The 26,131-nt window shown below is 38.8% G+C and overlaps 1 protein-coding gene and 1 long non-coding RNA gene across 3 annotated transcripts in view; one reads left to right on the top strand and one right to left on the bottom strand.

Annotated features, from left to right (window-relative positions):
• ZBTB10 (zinc finger and BTB domain containing 10) overlaps nucleotides 1-17,001 on the bottom strand; it is a 34,365-nt gene extending 17,364 nt beyond the window's left edge. For both annotated transcript variants that reach the window (XM_004479101.3, XM_058275673.2), the window contains exons 1-2: nucleotides 15,970-17,001; nucleotides 4,671-5,559 (exon numbers count right to left, since the gene is read on the bottom strand). In XM_004479101.3, coding sequence (XP_004479158.2) covers nucleotides 4,671-5,559; nucleotides 15,970-16,941 — 1,861 coding nt within the window. In that variant the 5' untranslated portion in view covers nucleotides 16,942-17,001. The remainder of the gene's footprint in view (nucleotides 1-4,670; nucleotides 5,560-15,969) is intronic.
• A 28-nt stretch (nucleotides 17,002-17,029) lies between these two features.
• Nucleotides 17,030-24,206, top strand: LOC139436405 (uncharacterized). Its single transcript, XR_011645643.1, has 3 exons — nucleotides 17,030-19,320; nucleotides 20,573-20,689; nucleotides 23,327-24,206. It is a non-coding gene; the product is annotated as an uncharacterized lncRNA (long non-coding RNA).
• Nucleotides 24,207-26,131: the final 1,925 nt, after the last annotated feature.

Below are 26,131 nucleotides of genomic sequence, written 5' to 3'. Positions count from 1 at the left end.
AGGTAGAAGTTTTACTTCCTTCCTGTGAGAAATGTTATTTAGGATGGACTCAAAACTAAGTTAAGGTATAGAACTGAGTCCAAAGCCCAAGTTCCATGGTTTTTGTTTGTTTGATTTTTTAAACTTATCTTAAAGTTTCTAAAGTAAAATTTTTGGCATGATGAAAATAGTAGGAGGTCTCAAGTCAGACGGCCAATTTTCAAAACTGTAGAAGTGTATAATAATTTTAAAAATTTGAACATTTAGAACACACTTCTAAAACCAAATATTAATTATCACCCAAAACAGAGAAGGGCCAAGTACTGGTTCATAGCCAACTCTGTAAGAGTTTACTTTAATAATAGTGATTCATTTAAGAAAAAAAAAAAAATATATATATATATATATATATAAAATACACATTGAGTGGGTGTAGCTAAGTGGTTGAGTACCTGCTTCCCATGTACAAGGATTCAATCCTCAGTACCTCCTAAATAAATATGCATATGCCTAATTAGGATATACCTGATTGAACTGTCTTCTCAAAATTGTTTCCTAAATCCCCAAAGGCAACATAGGATAATTGAAAATGTAAAGATTAAACCTGATGTGAACTCTATTTGTAAGGATTTTTAAAAATTTACGAATGCTATAAAGATTAAAATTATGACCTTCGGTAAGTAAAAACCACTTTAGGTCTGAATACTTTTATGGCCTTAAGTATAGTCCCTCAAAGAAACATAATCATCTACAATGAGTTACATTATCTTTTATCAAAGATAAAGATAAAAAAATAATTTACTGCTGCATTTACTAGAAAATGGTTTTGAGGAAAAACCCCTCTGGATTCCTTTCATAAATCAGTACCAGGAAAAGTTTTATCAATCTGCAGAATTGGTATGTTTCTTTTCCTTTTGAGAAAGGCTGCTTAGTAGTTCAGAGCCATCTAGGAGCTTAATGAGAGCAACCGTATTATTCATGGCCGGCACACTTACTTGCTAATTTCTTTGCATTTTGCTAATTTATTTTCTTAACAGTCATTTCAAATTCTTTGTTCAAGAAGAGATACGTATGCATGAATAAAATGTACACATACATACAGAGCATGGCTATTTACAATGGAGGTGGGGGGGAACTTGATAGAAAAACTGGTATAAATAATATAAAAATCTAGACCTGAAAGATTTATTTCCATCTCAACCCTGCTCATCAAGAAAACAAAAATGGGATTAACTCAATTGTTCTGATTAAATGAGACAACATATGTGAATATGCTTTGTAGAAGAATTAGGCTTTAGTTATTTGTCTCCTATAATTTAATTTTTATCTACCCAATGACGTGGGGTTCCTAAAAATGTTTTGAAGAGGGACTCATTTTTTAAAATGTTGGGAACTACTAGTTAAGTCATTATTTTTAAGGCTTTCATTTGAGACAATCCTCTCTTTACTAGATGAATGAACTAGTACAAGACCTTAAAGACCTTATTCCTTAGTAAATGCAGGTCCAGTATGTTCTATATTGGTCAGAACTTGCCTGGAGAGTTGTTCTCTGTACCAAAATTTCAGGGTGAAACAACTACACTATGTCTATGACTGTGGGGGAAAAAAAGGTGGTAAAAGGGTTTGGAATTCACAAGGTTGAAGAAATGGTACTTGGGAAGCAGACTTGGCCCAGTGGTTAGTGGAGCTGATCATGCCCAGTGCTGATGCGCGCAAGGAGTGCCCTGCCACGCAGGGGTGTCCCTGTGTAAGGGAGTCCCACGCGCAAAGAGTGCGCCCCGTAAGGAGAGGTGCCCAGCGTGAAAGAAAGTGCAGCCTGCCCAGGAATGGAGCCGCACACAAGGAGAGCTGACACAAGATGATGCAACAAGAAAGAAACACAGATTCCCGTGCTGCTGACAACAACAGAAGCAGACAAAGAAAAACACACAGCAAATAGATGGCAGAGAACAGATAATTGGGGCAGGGTGTGGGAAGGGGAAATAAATATAATAAATAAATCTTAAAAAAAAAGAGAAACAGTACTTGGACTAGAAGAAGGGATTTTTAAGTGTCTAATATTTGAAGAATACTGGGTAAATTAGGAATTAGAGGTTAGGCTCATATTGTACAACTCAAGACAGAATTAGTTAGTTACAGAGAAGCAAATTCTGGATCAATGTAAACTGACTTCTTAGTTATCATAATCATCCTACACTGGAATATGCTACTTTAGAAAATAGTCTCCACAAGTATTCAAACAAAAAGTCAAGGTGAGATTAAGACACAATACAATTTGGTAGAAAGTACACTGCTTTGGAAAACTGACTTAAATAGACTCAATAGTCTTTAAGGGGTAGTGAGACAATCATGATAGTTCTTGTGTTTATATATCATTTGATTCAAAATAACCCTATAAAACAAGCACCATATTTTAAAGATGAGGAAACTAAGAGCAAGAGTTTAGCTTAAACTGATCACGGTTGGATTATAAATGGCAGAACTGGTTTTCAAATTCATATGTGATTCAATTTGGGTTCTTTCCTCTCTATCAGTGGATCTCAACCTTAGCTCACAGTAGAATCACCTGTGGAGTGATTTTTTTTATTTTTTTAAATATCCAGGCCACACCTCAGATCAATTAAATCTAAATCCTTGGTGGAGAGGCCAAACCACCATATTTTTTTAAAGTTTCCAAGTGATTCTAATGTGCAGCCATGGTAAGACCCATTGCTCTATACCAAGTATTGGCACTAAAGGTTTACTGGAACACACCCATGTTCCTCTGTTTACATATTGTCGATGGCTGTTTTTACACAATGATGGCAGAGTTGAGTAGGTGAACTTATGGTTTTACTATTTGGCCCATTACGGTAAACATTTGCCACCCCTTATTCTGTATCAATCTACAAATCATAACGCTTTCCCCTAAGATCATTTTCTGCCACAGAATGAAGCTGGTTTTAGAGGTAATGAAAAGTTGCCAAAATTAACAGTGGGAATATTGCACATCACTGGTACATTCGATCTTGTGGTTTAAGCAAAGATTATCAGATACCAAGACAATACCACACCCTTATAAAAGGGAATTCTATTCTTATAAGATGTAAAAGAAAAACTGAAATTATACTGGACAACCACACAACAGACTTATTTCATTGATACACCAAAGACAGGTGCGCTAAGATAATCACTAGAAATGTTATTTTTGAAAGTATGCACTGCAGTACAATGTTAAGTATTTTTCTTTGAATCACTCAAATTACCTGTGGCATAGATTTTAAGAACGGGGTTGCCCTTGATTAGTTTTGCCATAAATCAAGTACTACCTAAGAGATCTGCTTATTCTTTAAAGGAAAACTGCGTATTTAAAAAAAAACAAAAACAAGACACTATGATTCCCATGACACCACTAAGCAGGACTGATTCAAACAGCAGAAAGTCAATGTAGCTATTTTTCAAAACTCCTTCAAGATCCTCAATACATATTAATAATAATTAAGCCAAAATAAAGCACTAGCATTTTAATACTTAAAAAAAAAAAACTACTCAAGAGTATTATTACTAAAAACTTGGTAAGAAAGAAGGAATGGAAAAGATTAGCAACTAGTTTTTATTATACATACATGTTGATTTCTACCAATGAAAACTAAACTCAAACCTAAAAAGTCAGTGAAACCATTTCACAGGATGACTATGATGGCACTCTACCCTCAGGGAACTAAAAACAATGTTATAATAGAAAGTACTCTATCAGAGATCATCACCATCATGTAAATCAGATACTGAATTAGTTACAGTCCTCTGAAGCAAAATCAAGCAATAGATATTACAGGATAGCGGTGAAGGGCAACTCTGGGGCATGCATAGGAAACTTTAATCCCACTAGGCTGATTAAACTAAGGTAAACCAAACACAAAACTCAAATATAGTTACACTCAATGGTCCTCCCCACAACTAAAAAAAAAAAAAATCCACACACCACAAATGTATATGCTAATATTCTTGTATATATTCCTTTGGCTATACATTGAAGTTCTCAGAGGCCCCTCTCTTAGCTAATGCAAACAAGAATGAAAATGAGGGTGACAGTGAGTCAGACTTAAAATACTCCGGCTTTTGCAAGATTTGTGGTGCGAACAAAACAGGAGCTGTACATCAATTAGAATAATCCCATTGTAATTTGTAAAATCCTGTAACACTTGAAAATATTCAAATACAAAAAAATTGAGAAGAACGTCAGCTAGGGGTCAAAAATGTTCCAAAATGACATGAACTGATTATGTAATATATTACAACTAAAGACTTCATATTTTCCTGCACTGTGTGTAAAATAAGTGAGTACAGAGCTAAAGGTCAGAAAAGTCAAAGACTTATACATGCAGTATAGTCCACTTTCTACACAGCAAAATATGGTAGGCATTATATAAACACAACATTTAGAAACTCACTTACACAGGCCAAGAAAAAAGACAAAGAAATACCAAAAACAGTGTGTGCCTGTTTGAGTGATTTTCCCCCCTTTCTTCTAAATATCCAAACTTAGTACTACTTGTGTATTACTTTCATAATTATGTACTTTATAATTAAAATTTCAATTAAAAATATACTTAAAATATACGAAGGTATATAAGATAGATAAGCTCATATCTAACTGGAATTAGAATGAAGTAGCTTCAAAAGTGAGATACCCTTTGTAAATGTAATATTACCTGGTTCTTCCTTAATAAATGGCAAATCTTCTTCTGGATAGGCAACAGATGGCTGCATCATTGAGCAATCTTCTAAATTTGGTTCATTATTAGGTGGTATATTATATATAAATCTCTTTGTAGTTTGGTTTTTCCTTCTTGTTTTGCCAGTCTCTTGAATTCCCTGGGAGCCTATATCATTCCAAATAAACACCTTTGTTTGACCTTGAGATTCATTTTCATTTGGTTCAGGAGAACCATCCTGGACCCAACTACTATCATTCATTTGGCAGTTTTCTTCTATTTGGCCCTCGTCGACACTGCAACCATCATTATCAATTCTGACGTTACTTGCCAAATTAGTAAGATTCCGTGTTGCCCAAAAACTGGCAATTTTTTGATCCCGTGATGAAGACAGACCATCTCTATTAACTGGTTTTCTATTATTATAGTCCACGACTACAGACTCTGGAGCTTCTGATTTAATGCTTATATTTAAGGCATCTTTAATGAAATGTCGGCAAGTTTGAACAACTTCACTCATTTGAAGGTAGCTGGCCACTGACATCACTTCAATGGCATTTTGGCTTGTGAGCACCAGGTTACCAGAATACAAGAAGTCCAAGATGACTGAAAAACCTTGAACTGCAGCAATATCTAAATGTGTAGTATTTTGGTTAGGGCTTTCTTTGTTTGAAAAGCAATATAAAGTCTTAAAGAAACGGCTGCCTGCAACCAGGATGTTCTTATGAGCTTTAAATGTTTTTCCGCTTACCACGAGGCTGACATCACAAAGAATGCCTTTCTTTCTCTGTTCATTAAGTTGTCGAAGAAGTTGATAGCAATAAGAGTTCTCATTTGGCCTACTATTAAAGTCACAGTATTCCTCCTCTGACGGTATTTCTGACTCCTGTAATTGGATGGAAAACAATATTAAACTTTATTTACTTTTTAAAGCCCCCAAACCAAGGAAAACAAATATCGTAACTTTTGAAAAGACCTAATCAATATATACTAATTTGTTGTAAACATTACATATTTTGAGACTGAGAGGAAAGGTGTGAACAGCTCAGTGCAATACAATGCTATTTTAAGAATAATCAAACAGATCTGATTAAAGATCAGCAGGACGTCATTTAAAGATCAGTATCATGTTATTCTTTTCAAATATAAGTACAAGGATTAAGAATTACTTAAAATTAAAAAGAGCAATTATATTAAGAAAAGAAACTTATCTGTAGGAATCAAATTAGTTTGCCTTATCTCCTTAACTGATAGGAATACAGCAGTTCTCTAATTCAGGGGTTCTTAATCAGGGGTCCATGGATCCCCAAGGGTCCGTGGAAAGATTTTAGAGGGTCTGTCAGCTTGAATTGAAAAAAAAAAGAAATCAACTTATTATCTTTATTTTCTCTAACCTCTAACTGAAATCAAGCATTTCCTTTGCTTATGAATGTATGCCATAAATAAATTTCAGTGGTATTCCTTTCACCTGACTGGCAAAGGGGTCTGTGAACAAAAAAGGTTAAGAGCCCCTGTTCCAACTGACTTATGACATTCAATTTACAATATACTGGGTACATATCAGCCAATCTAACAGTACTATGAAAGTAATTTTAATGTCTTGGTAAACATTCACAGTTTAATTCAATGGAGTTATTTAAATCTATCTAGAACTTAAATCCAACACCCTAGGTCATAAATATCATGTACTGTAAATTAAAATTCCCGAGTTAAAAATTCTTATTGTTTACAAACGTTTCCTATTATCAACCTTAGAAGCATTCATTACAGTTCTGTTTAGTATCACTGAGGTTAAGGAACTTTCCTATAAAACAATTACGGTTGTATGGTATAACACAAGAATTAAGTATGATCTAGATTTCAGAATGCTTCTGGTACCAGTTATTAACTGTGTGTCCTTGAAAAGTAACCATCTCTGAGCTTTTTCCTTAAACTATAAAGCAGTATTACAAGTATTATAATTAAGATTATGACTTTCCACAAGTAGTGACTAGGTGGGTAAGTACCCTAAACACAGACAGATAGATAAATGATCAATTGATTGACTGATATCCCCAAGCACTTTGAAGTACCCGGCAAAGTGTTGACTAGCTCTGTTAAATAACTAAAGAAATCCTTTTTTTCCCAAGAAAAAAAAAACTGCTTGAATATTTCCAGTAGAAAAGATGACTGAAAATGCTGACCTTATCTAAGTATTAATTGAAATGGTTGGTTTTACAGACCATTTCTGTAAAATAATGGAATACATACCCACAAATTCTATGGATCTATAAGCATGGAGAAAAACCTGGAAAGATACATATGATTTTAACACGCTAGAAGGACTAATGCACTTGGAGAGAAAGAAGTTGAGGAAAAACAAAAAACAGTAGATGGGAGAAGACACTACTGTAAAAGAATTATCACAGAAACAATATTCTAAACAGTGAAATTTTTTAAAAACCTCAAAACAATTTACTCCAATCATGACTAAACTATAAAAATGAGATATAGTTCTGAGTCCCGTCCATACACACAATATCTTGCCTCCAAATAAGAGAAGTCAATTGAAAGAATCAAAATTTTGCAATTCGTGGACCCTTCCATGTTTTACATGGATAAATGGAACAGTACCCCAAAACAGGATAACCCTGAAAATCTGGTATATATGATCACTATAGAATGAAGCAGAGGAAGTAGAAAATTTTCTTTTCATTTCCAAAGACCCTGGGCACACTCCCCATTACCTACTACCTCAAACACATTAAGCCACCATAGCACTCCCCACTCCACCAGATCTTATCAAAATGTTCCTTGCTCTAATTTAGCTACTTTGTCTTCCTACCAACAAACCCAGTCCTCAGTGAAAACTGATCATGATCAAAATTGGAGTACGGAAATAAAAACATATCCATTCGTGAATAACTTCTAAATTCTTGCTTTTTTTGAGCAAAACAATGTGAGGGAGGGAAAAAAAGGTAGTTTTACTTAACCTAAGACCTTGAATATATACCAGTATATCATGAAATTTCAAACCACTTCGCGGAAATGGAAACATTTAGGACCTGTGTGAATACATAAAGAACTAAATCAATACTAACTAAGCCTATAATAATACTGCTACAGTTTTAACTTTCCATGAAAGCATCATACTATACTGCATTCCTGATTATCTCCTTCTCCCAAGACTATCTGAATACAACTTTTTACTAATTTACCTACGCTTTCTATGTACTCACTATAGAAATGTTCAACATGAACAAGAAATCTTTCTTTGGTACAGGCCTGACTAAATTTTGCTATGCATGCTGTACCTGCACAGCAAGTTCATTTAGTTCGAAGTTCTAGCTAATCGTTATTTTAGTAACAGTGTTAATACTCAGATGAAGCAAAAATTTTAAGAACTGATAAAAATTTGGCAGCACATACATGAAAGTGTTTGTGGAACCACTGGATTAGCTAATTACAAAATCAAGAAATGCCTAAAGCTTATATAACAAGAAGTTGAAAACATTTCAAGGGGAAGATGGCTATAATTTTACCAATCATTCTAGGCTATATGGCAGTGACCTGCAGTTTTTGGACCAGTCTCAATATCCAAAATTCTCTGCCATTATCAGACCAAATGTCCTAATTTTTGATTGCTTGAAAGAGAAGTCTAGCCACCAAAATATTTGCCTATTCTTATTTTGATACAAGCTTGACTACTCAACCACTATTTTTCTCATCACGACTATACTAGAAGAGCAATGTCCCCTTGCTTTTGCAAGGGAAATGAAAAATTTATTTTTCACAGCTACTTAAAGAGCACTATGCAGTATTTGTAGCAGTTATTAAATATGTCCTTCAAAATAAAGCATTTCCAAGTCAAGTATGTTTGTACTCTCCAAGAAGAGTAGTATTTGAGGATATGGGTAAGAAAAAGCTAAGTAAGCACATAGGCCTAAAATAAATTGCCAATGTTATTTGCTCAACCAATAAAATCCTTATATAAAGATTCAAGTGATCTTGTCTCTGGTTCCTTCTCTATATGTCTACTCTTAGTTTATGGATAACACAGATAGATAAAAATATACTGGCGAAGGCACTTAATTTCCACAATGATCCTTTCAGATGTAGGGAAAGTTTTTTAACTCCCTTCCCAAAAAGGAAGTCGAAAGTGGCTAAACAAGGAGATTTTTATGGAAATGGACATTCAGACTTGAAAATTAGACAATTTGAGAGTCTATAAATATGAAATCTTAAATTTTTTATTTGTGAAGATGCCCATAAGGAAAACTAGAATTTTAGATCTGAAAGGAACCTGAGAATCGAGTTCAATTTTTAAGAGAAAATTTAAGTATCCATTTAGTTAAAATTCTCATAACCTATTACCTTCATATTTATTTCCAGACATAGACTAGGCAACAGTAAATATTTTACTCAAAGAGGAAAAGGATCCTAAAAAGCTTGAAAAACCCAGACTTCACTCACTAGTATGCATTCAATGAATGCCTACTTTGGCCAGGGTCTGTGCTGGGAACCAAAATTAATTAAGTATAATCCCAAACTCAAAGTTACGACTATAGGGGAAGACTCTTAAGGTATACTTAAGAGCATAAGCAAGGTTGTTAGATTGTTTTGAAAGCAAAAAGGAGGTGTATATAATCCAGTTTTTCTGGAGGTGGGATGGTTTTTGAAAGAAAGTCTGAGCAGAGCCTTAATGGATACAAGATTGAGATGGAAGGATAAGCACTTTATGCAAATGAGCCATCATAAGAAAAAGAACCAAGATGGTCTACAGCATCTCCAGAGTTCCAGATTTAGGAATGAGCATTAAGGTGACTGAAAAAACCAATGATAGGAAGCAGATCTGGCTAAATGGACAGAGCATCCACCTACCACATGGGAGGTCCAAGGTTCAAACCCAGGGCCTCCTTGACCCCTGTGGTGAAGCTGGCCCATGCACAGTGCTGATGAGCGCAAGGAGTGCCCTGCCACACAGGGGTGTTCCCCCCACAGGGGAGCCCCAAACGCAAGGAGTGCGCCCTGTAAGGAGAGCTGCCCCGCGCAAAAAAAGTGCTGCCTGCCCAGGAGTGGCACAGCACACACAGAGAGCTGACGCGGCAAGATGATGTAACAAAAAGAGACACAGATTCCCGGTGCCGCTGACAAGAATACAAGTGTACACAGAACACACAGTGAATGGACACAGAAAGCAGACAACTGGGGGGGGGGGAGGGGAGAGGAGAGAAATAAACAAAAAATAAATCTTAAAAAAAACAAAACAACAAACCAATGACATGTAAAAAGGCACTTAATACACATTTTTCTGCAGTATACATCCAATACTTTCCAATTATCGAGATGTGAATAAATCCTTCAAAAGACTAAGAACCACAGTTACAGGTGCCTTATACCTTTCAGAAGCAAAGGGTTATCTGACTGGATTAGTAGACAAAGGAGATGACTGTGGAATCTAAGACTGAAGGGACTGCAACCATCCGGGACACTACTGTAATAGTGCAACATACTTGCTAGGCACAAGGGCCTTAACTAGGAAGAGATAACGGTGGAATGGCAGGGGAAGAGACAGAATCTAGAAAAATATTTGGAAGGTAAAATCAGCAGAACTTGGGTGATTAACTAGATGGGGGTGGGGGGAGGTATTGAATTATGGAAGTTTTCAACAGTCTAACTTGGGAAACTAGGTAATGCCACCATCTTGTAGAGAATACAAGACCACCTAGTCTCCCCAACCTTCTGAAGCCGAAACAGTGGGAGCAAGGATAACTTCAGTTGCAAAGTGACATAAACCTCAAACAGATCACCTGTTGGCAATCCATAAATGATAGGAAAATGCAATATAGCTAAAGTCAACAAGTACTTAATATTTATTTTCCTACTCAGAAATGGTTTAGCAGAAAGACATTTCCAACACAAACATCAAAGGGTAAACTTCTAAGAAAGCACTAAAAACATCAAAATCTTTACTACTTTCGCAGCTGCAACCCACTGTAACTGTATACTGAAATAAAAATTCATTTTCACTTACAAATTCAAAATTGTCAATTTGAAAAAATCAAATTTGCTATAACAAATGATGCCAAATATACCTGCTAGTGTTTCTGAAGAATTATCCAAACAGTAGAGAAAGCCAGAACGTTCTTCTTTGCTGTCTTTTCTTCTCTATGATCCCTGAGACGGCATCCTCTCTTGTGGCTTAACCACTATCCCCAGAAATTCTAATTCTATAGGTCTGGGTTAGAAGCGTTTGATTATAAACATGTAGTCAACTTTGGATATCAAAGATAAATTGCCAGCTCTGTCCTCAAATTCTAAACCCACATACACACTACACAGGTGTCTCTTTAAAGCAATACATCTTACATCTTATCATGATTCTCTGCTGCTTTTAAAACTACCAAAGAGTTACCCAACTGTTAACAGAATAAAATATAATCTGTTTAGCATAACCCAAGGTCCTCCATAACCTGGAGTCTATCTATTCAGACTTTATCCTCCTCAGCAACCAAATTATCCATTTTTCTTAGACACATTGACACCATTTTTCATTTTGCTCATGAGATTCCAACTCAATTGCCTGGAATGCTCTCCCTTCCATATAAGCTGCTCCCAACTTCTCAGGTAGAATTGATTATTCTTCTAGTTTCTTTGCTGTACCCTCAACACACTTCTAACATGAGTAATTCCTGCATCATTTTATTGTCATGTTTGTCTTTCCCTGCTAGCCTACAAGTGCTCTGACGACAGAGAAAATGTCATATAGGTCTTTATCTCCAGTGCCCACACATCAATCTAATATAGGTAAATTTAAGAAATTGAAAGAGGGAAGCGGATTAGGCTCAACGGATAGAGCGTCTGCCTACCACATGGGAGGTCCAGGGTTCAAACCCAGGGCCTCCTGACCCATGTGGTAAGCTGGCCCACGGACAGTGCTGATGTAAGCAAGGAGTGCCGTGCCATGCAGGGGTGTCCCCCATGTAGGAGAGCCCCATGTGCAAGGAAGTGCGCCCCGTTAAGGAGAGCCGCCCAGCGTGAAAAAAGTGCAGCCTGCCCAGGAATGTCGCCGCACACACGGAGAGCTGATGCAGCAAGATGATGCAACAAAAATGAGACACAGATTCCCGGTGCCGTTGGCAAGAATACAAGCAGACACAGAAGAACACACAGCGAATGGGCACAGAAAGCAGACAACCGGGGGTGGGGGGGGAGAAGGTGGGGAAGGAGAGAAAAATTAAAAATAAATAAATCTTAAAAAAAAAAAAGAAAATGAAAGAAGCCAATCATATATACACTATAAGGTCTAGTCAAACATATTTTTCTACAATTTGAAAAATGCAAGGGAAATGAACTAGCTCTTACTGAATCAAATATAATGAATGACTGTTACCGCCTATCTAAACAATAATAATTATTACACAACGTTAACTTAATGGGCCATTGACTCCTCTTTGCTTAATATTAACTTCTGCTTCTTGGTAAAAGGTCTTTACGAATTTCCTCCTAAACTGTTAAAAACAAACAAATTTGTTGGGCCTTATTTTTGCAAAATGCAAAGAAGGCTGGTATCTCTACCTCACATTCTTTGCTCCGACATCAATATGTATTTCAACCAGCTCACCAGTCTGAATTCTGTACTTTCTGGAAATGTTAACTAAATTTACATAATAAGACAGCTGAGTGTGTGTTTTAAGCTTAGAAAACTGGAATTGATACAATTGGGTAGAAGGTGGCATGAAAGAGATATAGTGATAATCACTATTCCTAAAAGCAATTTTAAACTACTAAGCCAAATGGTTAAACCCTGCATTGAACTTGACTTTAAGATATAGTCGATTATGACACAAAATAAAAACAATAAATTGTTACTCCCATCCTTATTAAAAAAATATAAGGATATCTAGGAAGTAGAAAGCTCAGGATGCAAATTCAGATAGCATATTTTAAAAGACTTTTCCCATGAGTGAAGTCCTTAGCATCCGATATCCAATTGCCATAATAAGCAAATTTTTTAAGAGCACGCTACTTTTTTTTTAGTCATCACCTCGAAAATAATGAAAATGGATTTTTTTTTCTTACAGAAAGTATAAGGGAAAGCAACTTTTAACAACACACTAAGATCTGACCTAATGCTTCTCAGGAACACATCTCTTTTGCATTAAAGGGAAAAAAAATAAAGGGAGTGAATCCCTACCTAACCTCAAACTAAATGTTTGAGAATTCTAGAACTCTCATTTCAATATTAAAGACAGAAGAAAATCTAATGCAAGATATATTCTTTATGAAACTGATAAACACTGCATGAGAAAGACTCGATGTTCAAAGAATCTGATGGTAAAAGTTTCTGAAGGTATAGAAAGAATAAGGGAAACGGACTTTGGCCCAGTGGTTAGGGCGTCCGTCTACCATATGGGAGGTCCGCGGTTCAAACCCCGGGCCTCCTTGACCCGTGTGGAGCTGGCCCATGCGCAGTGCTGATGCGCGCAAGGAGTGCCGTGCCGTGCCACGCAAGGGTGTCCCCCGCGTGGGGGAGCCCCACGCGCAAGGAGTGTGCCCGTGAGGAAAGCCGCCCAGCGTGAAAAGAAAGAGCAGCCTGCCCAGGAATGGCGCCGCTGACGACAACAGAAGCGGACAAAGAAACAAGACGCAGCGAATAGACACCAAGAACAGACAACCAGGGGAGGGGGGGAAATTAAATAAATAAATAAATCTTTAAAAAAAAAAAAAAAAAGAATAAGTGTGCTCTCTAGAATCAAGAATGATTCCATGAGAGAAAGTGACTTCCAAATTGACAAAATTGGTGACATCGAGCCATGAAGTAACAGGCCACAAAAACACCTGCCAAAAAAAATAGGTAATGTTAATTTAAAATAGCTATCATTTACTAAGGGATTATGTGCGGGCATATATACTTAGCTTACGAAAATCCTTACAGAAATCCTAGGCCTACGGAAAGCAGAGGATTAGGACCCAGATCCACCAGATCTTAAACCCAAGAATGCACTTACAGACTGTGTTATACTGCCTCCTACAGGTTATCAAAGTCAGCTGGGCAACAACACCTGACCATAGGAAGAAATGAGCAACATTTCATCCTTCAATCTATCAATGATATTAAAACAAAAAGATATGTAGGTTGTACCTGGGGTCAATGGCAAGATATTCCTCAAACCAAGTTTTGTTAAGACTGAAATCAGAAAGACGATTATATAAATGAATAAGATAAATTCAGAGTTCAAACACCCAAAATCTCATCAGGGAACCAACACACAGCCTTAGACAAACACGAGGAAATTGTATTGTCCCCAATCTAATGCAAGAATGCCTTAAGAGAAAGGAGATGGACTACCTATTTATCTATAAAAGGGGAGTTCAAAGGATAAAGGGGTAAGGGAGGGACAGTTCAGAGCTTTTACCTAGGAATGAATGCCCTGACCACAGTAAATGCCAGAATGTTACACCACGGCAAGTTTACCTATAATAAGGTTATCCAACTAATCCCCCTTTCCTTTGATTTCAGGTCTCTAAACAGCTATCTAATTATAATTTGCATTCCCCTTCAGATTTACCTACAGGGAGACACTATGCTAATAAGGAGTAATTGGGTCCACTATAGATTAAGAAAACTCATTCTAATTACCTTTTTAAATTTGCAAATAAATAATCTACCATTATTGGCAAAGTAAACTTTCATTTCACAATTCACCATCTTACTAAATAACTTCAGGAATAAGTTAAACTTTTAGTAACTCAGATTCCACTTCTGTAAAATGGGAACAAAAATACTTTGCAAAGTAAGATAAAGGCATATCTGGCACACGGAAGACAAGGAAATACTAGGTCTATTTCACTCCACTGCCCAAGTTTACAAAGCTGGTAATTGCAGAAAGCTAAGGTTGAACCCAGATTTACTCTACAACTCATTTTTCCCCCCATTACAGCACTCCTTGTAGGCTCTGGTCTCAGTTGTCCTCAAGAATAAGACTTAGGACAATTTACTTAACCTTTCTGGGCACTGCATCTTTAGGTGACCTTCCTTCTCGGGCTTATGTAACTAAAATTTGTGCAAAAACGACTGAAATGTCCTCTGGGAAAAGCATAACTCTATGCTTTAAAGTTCAAGCCTTCACTTTTGAAAAACTGTGCTATGGGACTACTGGGTGGTGCCTAATTAACTCCAGTATAACTGTGCTGAATGGCCAGATCACTCCAATAAACAGAACTCACAGGAGAACTAATCCTTTTAGAAGGAATTTTCTAAAACCAATGACTAACTACCAATACATTTAAAAGAATGAATTCCACTCACCACTACTGGTTGTCTAAAAACTGAGGACTGGTCAAGAACTGGCTTGCTTGAAAGGGAATATCAAAATAGTAAGGTTACTATCTTTAGACTGGAAATGTTAAAACACTGACTAAGAACTAAAGCACAGTGTATACTTCACTCTTATTACTAAGGATTTATGATTTCAAGCAGTTTGGGTAAATTCTTTATCACTCCAAAGCAAATACGTGATAAATTATCTTCACATTAAACCTTCCTAATGTTATGTTTAAAGTACTCAATATAAAGTGCATTAATAAGTAACTTTTTGGAAAAGGGAGACAGAAAACCTCACAGCACAAAAATCGAGGTGGATGCAGACAAGTAAGTAAACAAACTGTGTTTACGAAAAGCAAGGCTTTTTCCCTCAGAAGTTCAAAAGAGACGAATTTAATAAAACTATTCAAGAGAAAGGAGTGTTTTCCAAAATAGCTTCCTCTACACCTAAATACTGCTCTCACCTATCACGTTTTCCTGACCTGATATAATTTTTTCGGGTGGATGTTTTCCTGAGAGGGTTAAAGTCAAAGGTTCAGGAGAGTGTTTAATTCATTCTTCAAAGAGTTGCCAGATTTTACTTGCACCAACACACAATCTTAAGACTGTGAACATAAGGCAGCTTCTTTTAAATCACAGCTAATACATTTTTGACCACAAAGACAATCGTTTAGGTAAAACACTTCAACCTCACTTTCTTAAACTTTCTTTCCATTCAATCTGAACAGACGGCAAAGAAATCGAAGTTAACAAAAAATAACACAGGCGAAACAAACCGTGCGTTACGACTAGAAAATTGTCAGCCACCACCCGCCGGCTTCCCCTCCACATATAACTTTTGAAAACTTGTTCCCAGGCTTCCAACCCCCATGCCTAGGCTCCCTGCGCCTCTCTCAACTGGAACGATGCCTTCAACCAGAATAATGGGGTTTTTAGTTGATGAGCCCATCCCTAAAAGATCTGAAAAAGCAGGAGGAGGATATACTGTACCTGGGCGTTGGCTTCGTTGAATTTGTGCTCGATAGAAACGTGGTGCCTCAGAAGAAGGGTTTTCTTGTAGTTACGGGTTCCTCGGGAAAGCTCATCATGCCCCACTTGGGGAAGGTCCCCGCTTCCCCCGTCCTCAGGGGTCTTTTGGCACAAGCCGCAAGACATAAGGCCAGTATCCTTGGAATACCGCAGCCAAGGAAAGTCTTTGAGCCAGGAGTTCTGGAAGGAGCAATGCAGCTTCTGCATTAGGGACTTGGGCCGCGCGAGCGGTAAGTGCTGGACAGTCTCCCCTTCGCCAGCTCCCACACCGCTGCCCTCCGCTTCGTCCCCGCCATCGCCGCCCGACCGCCTGCTGCTGCTGCAGCTGCCGCCTTCCGCCCCGCTGCCGTCGCCCAGGCTCGCCCCCTCCTCCTCGTCCTCGGTGCTGTCGCTCAGGGACGCGCCGTCCTGCATCAACTCCTTCCCCTCGGGCGCGTCCAGCTCCGTATCCACAACCGCCGGCCCTCGCCCATTGAAATGCCTCAGGGGCCAAGCCGAGGTCTCGGGGCGGCCGCGGCTGCTGCCATTGTTGCCGAGACCCCCGCCGCCGCCGCCTCCTCGGAAGGCCAGAGTCCGACGGTTCCTTTCCGCTAGCAGGGGGCCCCCCACGCCACCGCCGCCCAGCGTGGTGGGGCCGCCCGCGTCTTGGGGAAGCAGCAACTCCTTGGTTTCCTCGGTGGCGGCAGCCGCCCCAGCGGAGGCCTCCAGGTCTTGGGGCTCCAGGCCCTCCAATTCCACTTCCTCGTCGGCCCCCCGCCCATTGAACTGGGGAGGCGCTGGTGGCTGCGGCTGTCGCGGCTGGGGCTGGGGAGGCCAAGCCGAGGCCTCCCCGCCAGCGTTATTGTTCGTGGAGCCGCCGCTGCCGCCGCTGGCGGTGACCAACCCGCCTCCTCGGAACGCCAGCGTCCTGCGGTTCATTTCACTGAACGACATGGCGCGCGCCGCCGCCGCCGCCGCCCGGTGTCCCGGCTCGCGCCCGGCCTCGGGCCGCGTCCCGCGCGCTCCCCGCCGCTCCCCCTCCGCTTCGCCCCCGCCCCGCCCCCGGCGTTCCGGTCTCGCGGGGCTGGGGCTCGGCCTCGCCCTCCCGCCCGGCTGGCTCGCGCTCGCTCCCGGGGTTGCCTCACGCGTCCGCCGCCGCCGCCGCCCGCCGGGCCGCTGCCTCCGGCCGCGCTCCTTGTCCTCCACCTTCGCCTTGCTGCGCTCGGGGCAGCGTCCCGCGCGGAGAAGGGGGCGGGCGGCAGAAAGGTGAGGAGCTAGCCCGAGGCGCGTGGGCCCTTCGAAGTTGAGAAGCAGAGTGAGGGGGGGTCCCTCCGCTGTCCCCGCTTTAAAGCGCACGTACACACAGCCCCTCCGAAAGATATCCTTCCTCCCGCGCGCCGAGGGGTCCCAGCGCCGCCGCAGGCTTCCGAGGCGCTGAGGCCGAGAGGCGCGTTAAACTGCTGGGCTCCGCCACATAACGAACCGACAATAAAGCCGGCGGAGCGTTTCCGTCCGACCAGGCCCCAGCGGAGGTCGAATGGCAAATGAACAACGGACCGTGAGCCCACAATGCACCGGGGTAGCAGTAACCGCTGGAGGGGGAAAGGGTGGGGGCCGGGCTGGGGGAGGGGGCTGGGCTTGGGGCTGGGCCGGGGTGGGGTGGGGGCGCCAGGGGACCGGGAAAGGGGCTGGGCCGCGCCTCCGGCCTAGGGGCGGGGGTGCGGCCGCAGGGAAGGAAGTCGACGGACGAGCGGGGGACAAAAGGCCGGGTGGCACGCTGGGGGTCTCGGGGAGGGGGCGGGCAGTGCGGCCGGGGCCGGGCTACGCGGAGGACAAACAGCTGGCGGGTGTCAGGGTCTGGCCGCCTCCCCGCTGCCCACACGCACCTACCCGCGCCCGGGACGCACATTTTCCTTCTCTCGCCACGAGTTCACCTGGGACTTTGGAAATTATTATGCCGTGGGAGCTGCGATCCAGCCTTGTCATTTGCTCGGGGGTGGGTGGCGGTGCCCAAGCAAGTGAACTTATTTTGTTCCTTCACAAAGACTGGACCAGGCAGTGCCTTTCACGCGAGGAGGCTGCAACCATGGACACCTCCTCCTCTGATGCCTTGTGTGTGTCAGGCGGCACCCCGGGCCCAAGGCAGTAATCATTTCACAGAAAATGCACCGCCCCGAGTGTCTTATTGCTGTGATGAAATGGAAATTTAAATACAAGGTCGAACACGTGCGTTCACTGGGAAGTATTGACATGGGTGTTACATCACCAGCAGCCAATCAGATAACTCCAGTCGTGTTTATACTTCTACAACCACCTTGTGAGTATTACAGTATGTCATAACGTTATAAATATTAGGCAGGGTTTTCCCCAGGAGCGGGGAGGAGTCTGCTTATACGGACGTTGTGTGCGGCTCTGAAGATTGTGTTTCAAGACAAGAATGAACTTTTAAGATTTTCTTTTTTAACTATTTATATTGCATGTGGAATTTAAATAACTTAGAAAAACCGATTGAACTGGAAAATTTAAAATTCCTTAATATGCTAAATTTAGTAAATGCCCACGTATTTCGAACGAATAGGCTTTTTACTCTTTTAAGAAAGGTATTTCTTAGAAGTTGAGTAAAATAATATAAAATAAAACCAAGATACACTAAGTGCGGGGAAAAAAGCATATTTACCTGGTAGGGTACATTTTAAAAATTAATGATAGTTATATATTTGGGAGTGCATATAAAAACTGAGGAATATATATGAACTCTACAATTATATCTAGTTGTATGTTATGTATTCATTAAAGTTATGTATTTTATAAAGAGTATATGTTAGTGTTTCTAGGGCTTCTAGTTTTATGTTTCTTGTTCTTTTAAGAACAAAAGCATATATTTATAATTGCTTTCTATTTTAAAAATACAAACTATTGTATATTATCATTTAAAGGCTTTGACCATGTACTGTGGAATATGTTTTTTCAAGATTAATTTTTAAAAATATGAAATACCATTTGTTTTAAAATGAACCAAATGCCAAAATAAATACATAAATAAATAAAAGAATTGGACCAAACACCTACTTTTACATTCTAACTCATATATGCTAGCAAGCGTATAGATTTATTCAAAGCAATTCTCACCTAATTCACTGTAATTTTAGCATCTGTATAAATGAGCAGCGTTGTACATCAAACCCAAAACATTTGTTCTATCTTAGAGGTTAAATGTAAAGACTGACACTACTAACAGTTTTTCCAGAATAATCATGTAGCACTCAACCTGAGCCATCCATACTGTCATGTGGCCACCAGTAATCAAGAGCTTGAAATTCTAACAGCTCTCAGGTTGGTACATTTTGTGGTTGGTTGTTTTGTCTTGCTTTGTTTCATATGTATAAAAGTTTAGGGCAGTATAGTCTGTGACCTTAAACCAGTTTGTAACTTATAGAAATGAGAGGGTTGCGTCTGCTTGACTATATAAATGTACTTCCATGGAATATATGGAATAATATCATGCTTTGTTTTCAGCTGTTGTTTTTTGTTTTTTTTTAATCTAGGCAGTTTCTAAGGAAATGCATTATCATATTTTAACCATCAGGACCCTCTCCCCTGTTTAAAAAAATGGGGGAGGGGGGAGTTACTGAAGTTAATTACATATATAGGATTAAGGAGGTGTTAGGAAGTGAGAGTGGATTTAAGAATTTTTATTTCAACATTAAAGTTTATATTCTCTCTAAAACTGTTAAGTTTAAATCTTCTATTCATCTTTTATATCTAATACATAATAAGCATTTCGTAAATTTATGCTAGTATTAGTAGTAGTTTTGCTTTCTGTTAGTGCCAGAATCACCAAAAAATGTTTGAATCCATAATGATAATTATATCAGGAGTGAATTAATTTTTCTCAGACATTTATCTTGCCTTCTATTTTATAAGATCCCCATTGTCTTCCATCTGGAATTCTGTTAAAACTCGAATTAGGAAAGAGTAACACTAGATTTAACAAATGGCCTAACATGGTAGAATTCTGGGACCACTGAACTTTTAATGGCTAAACAGTGTTGTGTGTGTATGTATATATATCTGTGTGTATTTATAAATGTTTGTATGTGTATAGGAATATCAGTTGTCTTCTCTAAACCTTGAAGGAAGATCGAATCAGAAACAGAAGATCACAGGGATAGTAATCATAGGCTCACAGAATACCCTGTATCAAGGGAACTTTGAGTAGCAGAAGGGGATCTCCTACTCTGTAAATGGAGTTTTACAAAATTCCCCCACCCCTTCTACTCTCCTGCTAGCAAGCAGGAATGTGTTCTGTCCTCTGGCCTCTATATTTACTGTTGGGGTTCTACCATATTTAAGGGAATTCCCCCTTATTCTTACCAGGGGAACCCCTCAAGATTGGGGCATCCCCAACCAGTTTGCCCCCTAATTTCACTGTATGATATGTAAAACTGCTGTCACCTTGATACTGTCCACCTTAACTGTGTGCTGGGACCAAACTCCTATATCTGAATCATCTTTGACAGTTGAACTTGATTGTCCTTAACTGCTCCAGGAGAGAAAGCCTGCTGTAAACACTTGGTTTCTTTAGGTGTCTGTGGGATTAACATGGGTCATCCACCAAAATGAAGTACCTTGAGGATTGGAACCATGTATTATTCACTCTTATACTTGCCCTACCTACCTCCACCCCTTGCAATTTATTTTGGTAAGCAACATTTTCTTCTGTTAATTTTTTTCTTAGGTAAAAAAAATTATCTCGGGTGTCTAACGTTTCCATTACATTTACATAAAAAGCAATGGTTATCATCTAGTTGAATATAAATAGTATCTTACTGTATTATTAGTGCTGTTTTCTATGTAGCTTACAGTGAATTACATTTAGTTTACACAACCTTGTTTTTTTTTTTTTAAGATTTTTATTTTTATTTATTTCTCTCCCCTTTCCCCCCTCCACCCCCAGTTGTCTGCTCTCTGTGTCCATTTGCTGTGTGTTCTGTGTCTGCTTGTATTTTTGTCAGTGGCACTGGGAATCTGTGTCTCTTTCTTTTTGTTGCGTCATCTTGCTGTGTCAGCTCTCCGTGTGTGTGGCACCTGGACAGGCTGCACTTTTTTTTTTTTCATGCTGAGCGGCTCTCCTTGAGGGGCACATGCCTTGCGTGTGGGGCTCCCCTACTCAGGGGACACCCCTGTGTGGCATGGCACTCCTTGCGTGCATCAGCACTATGCGTGAGCCAGCTCATTACATGGGTCAGGAGGCCCTGGGTTTGAACCCTGGACCTCCCATGTGGAAGGCAGATGCTCTATCTCTATCCATTGAGCCAAATCCTCTTCCCAACACAGCCTCCTTGTGATTTAAATCAGGGTAGTTTTTAAAAATTTTTAATAGATTTTCATTTTTAAAGCAGAAAAGTTACACAAAGTACAGAGTTTCCATTTACGCTCCCCCCAGTTTTCCCTATTATTAACCTTTCATATTAGTGTAGTCCATTTGTTATAAATGGTGAAACAATATTATTATATTATTAACTAAAGGCTATAGTTTACATTAGAGTTCATTCTTTGTGTTGTACAGTTCTGTGTTGTTTATTTACATTTTAAGTTTACATGGGTATTTTCAGAGAAACATCTATCACAATAAGCCAAACATTCTGGCCCTATCCTCCAATCAATTTTTACAGGACAGCCCATAATCTTTTCAAAATGCAAATGATCCTGTCACCCCACTCATGAATCCTGATCCCCTCTCTCATGCTTAAAACCCTATCAAGGTTTGAGTTGTTTTTGGTAGGTCTACCTATTTAAACAAAACAAACAAAACAACACTTAAAACCCTATAGAGCCCAGCAAAGTCTGGCTTCCACCTATGCCTCCAACCTCACCTCCTTTCCAGTCCCTCCCCTCCCCCAAAACCCTGCCCTCCAGCCAGTGGCATCCTTCTCTCCTTCACTTTTGCTTTCATTTCTTTCTGGCCCCTGCATAAGCAGCATCTCCATCTCTACCTCACCCATCCCACCCCAGTCCATAATGCTCTTCCCTCCTAATAAACCTACATACCTCCTTAAATCACTTCCTTAGGGAAGCTTTCCCTTACCACCCACCATTCACATACCATATAGATTCTTAGAGCATTAACTCTCCTTCACAGCACTTGTCACAAATGCAGTTGTGGAAATTTGTGTCGTTATTTTATTATTGCATACTCCCTCATTAAACCAAAAATTCCATGAGAGCACAGACCATTTCTGGTTTTGCTAAATATTTTATTTCTAGCATCTAGAAACAGTGACTGAGACATGGTCAACCATCAATCAGTAAGGTTTCATGGTTGAATGAATGGAAGAATATATGAATACACAAACATGTTATAGCTAGGTACACAGAATCTTGAACTTTCTGTAAAACTAATACATCAGAATTTTATCAGATAAGCTGGTATAAAAGAAATATGCTTTGGTAGATTTTAAATGTTAATAATATTTGCTTGTTTTTTATGTGAAGCGTTTCCATAAATATACAGTACTAAAGAGGTTGTTTTGAAAAACTTTAAGTTACTGAATAATACAAGTTACAATTTACTAGATCATTAAAAATATACATAAAACATTTATCTTTTAACTCATGTTTTTAATTTTAAAAATTAAAAAATCAAAATTTAATATTAGTCAACCATTTTGTGATTTGTTTCTTTGTATTCTAAATATTCACAAATAAGAGTTGACTCATTCTCATGAAGTAGAAGGTAAAATGCCTTCTTTGTATATATGAGTTGTTAAAAAATCATTTCTTTCTGCAATATCAATTTTGAAATAGTCTACAGAGAATGAGAACAATGGAGTAAGAGTTTGATATTTATTTCCATTGAAAACTGAATTGTTATTACAGTTGCATATATATTACTGATTTCTGTTGATTAGGAGATCCACCCCCAATACTTAATTTACAGATATTGTTTAGTTCACAGATTCATACCCCAGGTAGGTCTATTTATTTATCACTGATTTCACACTAATCCACTTCTGATGAATTCATAAATGCAACCCAATTACTACCTTCATAAGGTGCAGGTAAAAAAAAATGTGGAAATGAGAGAAATACCGAGATTATAAAGATACAATGCAATGAAAAAATACCATAAACCAAGGCTTTCTGTTTTTTTGTGTGATTTTTTTTTTTTTTGGTTTTGTTTTGTTTTTTATGTTACTGGGGCCAGGTATTGAACCTGGGGCCTTGTATGTGAGAAACAGTGCTCAACTGCTAAATTGCTAAACCACATTGGCTCCATCGGGGCTCTCCTGAGTTGGTTTTTGTGTTTGTTGTTTGTTTGTTTTTGTTTTCCTTTTAGAAGGCATCAGGGACCGAACCCAGGACCTCCCATGTGGGAAGCTGGCACTCAACCACTGAGCCACATTGACTTCCCAAACCAAGGCTTTTTGTACTGCTTATACAATAACTTCACAGGGGGTTTTAGGTTCAAAATTGGGCCACTCTCTTCCCCCAGAATTTAGAGAAACTGTCAAGGTCAGAAAATACCATACTTTGAAGCTAAGGCTGATAGAATTAGCATAAATCATGAGATCAGTCTTTACAAAAGAAACCCACCCATCCCAAAGATGCCATTAGGACACCTCTTCCATTACAAGATTGAGGATGTATGTGGGAATTGGAATGCAACAGCTTTAAAGAAAAGTCTAATACTTTCAGGTCTAGTTCAGTGTTCTCCAAAACTGGGGTATGCTTAGTACTAGGGTTATACAGAGAATTTCCAAAAGTATGTGAGCACATGGATTGCTGTTAAGAAAATAGTTTCTGGGAAGTGGACTTGGCCCAGCAGTTAGGGCGTCCGTCTACCACATGGGAGGTCTGCAGTTCAAACCCTGGGCCTCCTTCACCCATGTGGAGCTGGCCCATGTGCAGTGCTGATGCGCACAAGGAGTGCCATGCCACGCAGGGGTATCCCCGTGTAGAAGAGCCCCACGCACAAAGAGTGTGCCCCGTAAGGAGAGCCGCCCAGCGCCAAAGAAAGTGCAGCCTGCCTAAGAATGGCGCCACCCACACGGAGAGATGACACAACAAGATGACACAGCAAAAAGAAACACAGATTCCTGTGCCGCTGACAACAACAGAAGCGGACAAAGAAGACACAGCAAATAGACACAGAGAACAGACAACCGGGGTGGGAGCGAAAGGGGAGAGAAATAAATAAATCTTTAAAAAAAAAAGAAGTGAGATATACCATTGTGAATGCTTACCAGAGTTCAGTAGGTAGTAAAATTCATTAAGCCTTTAAAAAAAAAAAGTTTCTCAGGCTTTAAACTTCCTGCTATACCCTCCTAAAAATGAACTGCTGAAGAATGCTCTTCCTAAGCTAGTTTTCCTTTCCCACCTCTCCCTTTTCGCAATCACCCTTCTCCCACTTCACCAAAAAAATGGCCTGTCCTTCACCTACCCTAATCTTATTGTGGTACAGTGCCCCAAGATGAAAAAACCTGAGGGGCAGTAGAGACAAATATAGAAAGTAAAATGCTCCTAGTAGTCACTTAGTAGCAAACACTGTTGCAACTCTGATGGTTTCCAGCTTTTGATTTTAAACTAAAAGCAAAATTAAAAAGGACCTAATTGAGGTGTCAGTTGAAAATAATTTTTGATGATCTTTAAAAATAATTTTTACACATAACTTAGGAGTTTAAAGAATTTTGTGATATAGCTGAAACAAAACTTCTATTCCCATCATCTATTATTTTTTGTGAAGAAATGCCCTCAATATGCAAAGGAAAGAAAAAAAATGGGAATAAAATTTATGACAAGCCCTATCTCTACCAACTCAGCTTTGGCACAATTAGTTGAAAAAAGTCATCTCATTAAGGAATGCATTTCCAATAAATGTTTACATCTTATGGTTGTTTTTTGTTATTGTTGTTTGTTTTTTTAAAGAAAGTACCAGAGATTGAACCTGGGAGCTTGTACATGGTAAGCAGGAGCAAAACCACTGAGCCATACCTGCTCCCTTATTTTTTAACAACGGTATTTATAATATGCTTAAGTTGTTTTGATTAAGTGTGCACTAATAATGTTTTTTCAGGATTTTTTTTAACTCATGGTCACAGGAAATTTTTAAAATTAAAATTGATAATAGATTTCTGAGTATAAATGTCACATTATTAAATTCTATGAGGAAATAGGTAATGAAAATTAAGGAATCATAAATTTTACAACTGTTCATATATTTTTGAATAGATGATGGTGAGTATTAATTATGGTATTTAGATTCCGTTTAATGGGTCTTCTAAGATGATGTAGTTTTATTTTGTAATGTTTATATTCACAATATGACATATTCATTGTAATAATTTGAACTTTCAAGAAAATATCCCAGATGCTAATTTAAAAACGTATAATAAGGTATGTAGTTTTTAAAATTATTGTAGTGAAGACTCTGGTCTAGCACAGTGTTTCCTAAATGTTATTTTTTAATCAGACCATGGGAAAGTGAAAATGAAGATAATCTATAGACTTTCTCGTAAGTTAAATTTTGTTCAATTTAAAGGACTGCCCATTCTGAAATTATGTCCTTTCTAATGCTTTTAGACCTAAAATATATTTTTTAAATTATATTAATTAATGGTAACTTTTTATTCACCTTTTAAAAAATACTTTATTTCAAATTGAAAAAATAAAATAACAGACAGAAATCAGCTTAACAATTTATGGAAGCAGTACTTTAAAACGCCTGTCCTGGCACTTTTATTTAATAAATTTTAAAGCATACAATTCAGTCATTTTTCATATATTCAAAGTGCATGCATCACCACTATCTAATTTGGTAACTTTTAAAAAATTTTATTTGTGGCATTCCAAAATGTTAAAAAAAATTTTTTTTACAAACCCACAAAATTTAAAACCCTGAGAGAACTACTCGTGTAGTGTAAAAGGATGTAAATGGGAATATTTTATAATGAATATTCTGGAGTTACTGAGGAATGAAAATAGTCAATTTACTGTTTAGTTAATGAATATAGTCAACAAGCAGTTGAAAGGCATTTTTTGAGCTTCTACTGAGTACCAAACACTAGGGTTTAATAGATACATAAAATTTATCTCCAACTCTCAAGAAACACATTTCAGTTAGGGATGTGAATAGGTAAATTAA

The sequence above is a fragment of the Dasypus novemcinctus genome, chromosome 14 (genome assembly GCF_030445035.2).
Source record: "Dasypus novemcinctus isolate mDasNov1 chromosome 14, mDasNov1.1.hap2, whole genome shotgun sequence".
Lineage (NCBI taxonomy): Eukaryota > Metazoa > Chordata > Mammalia > Cingulata > Dasypodidae > Dasypus > Dasypus novemcinctus.
This window is presented reverse-complemented; position numbering and strand designations above follow the sequence as displayed.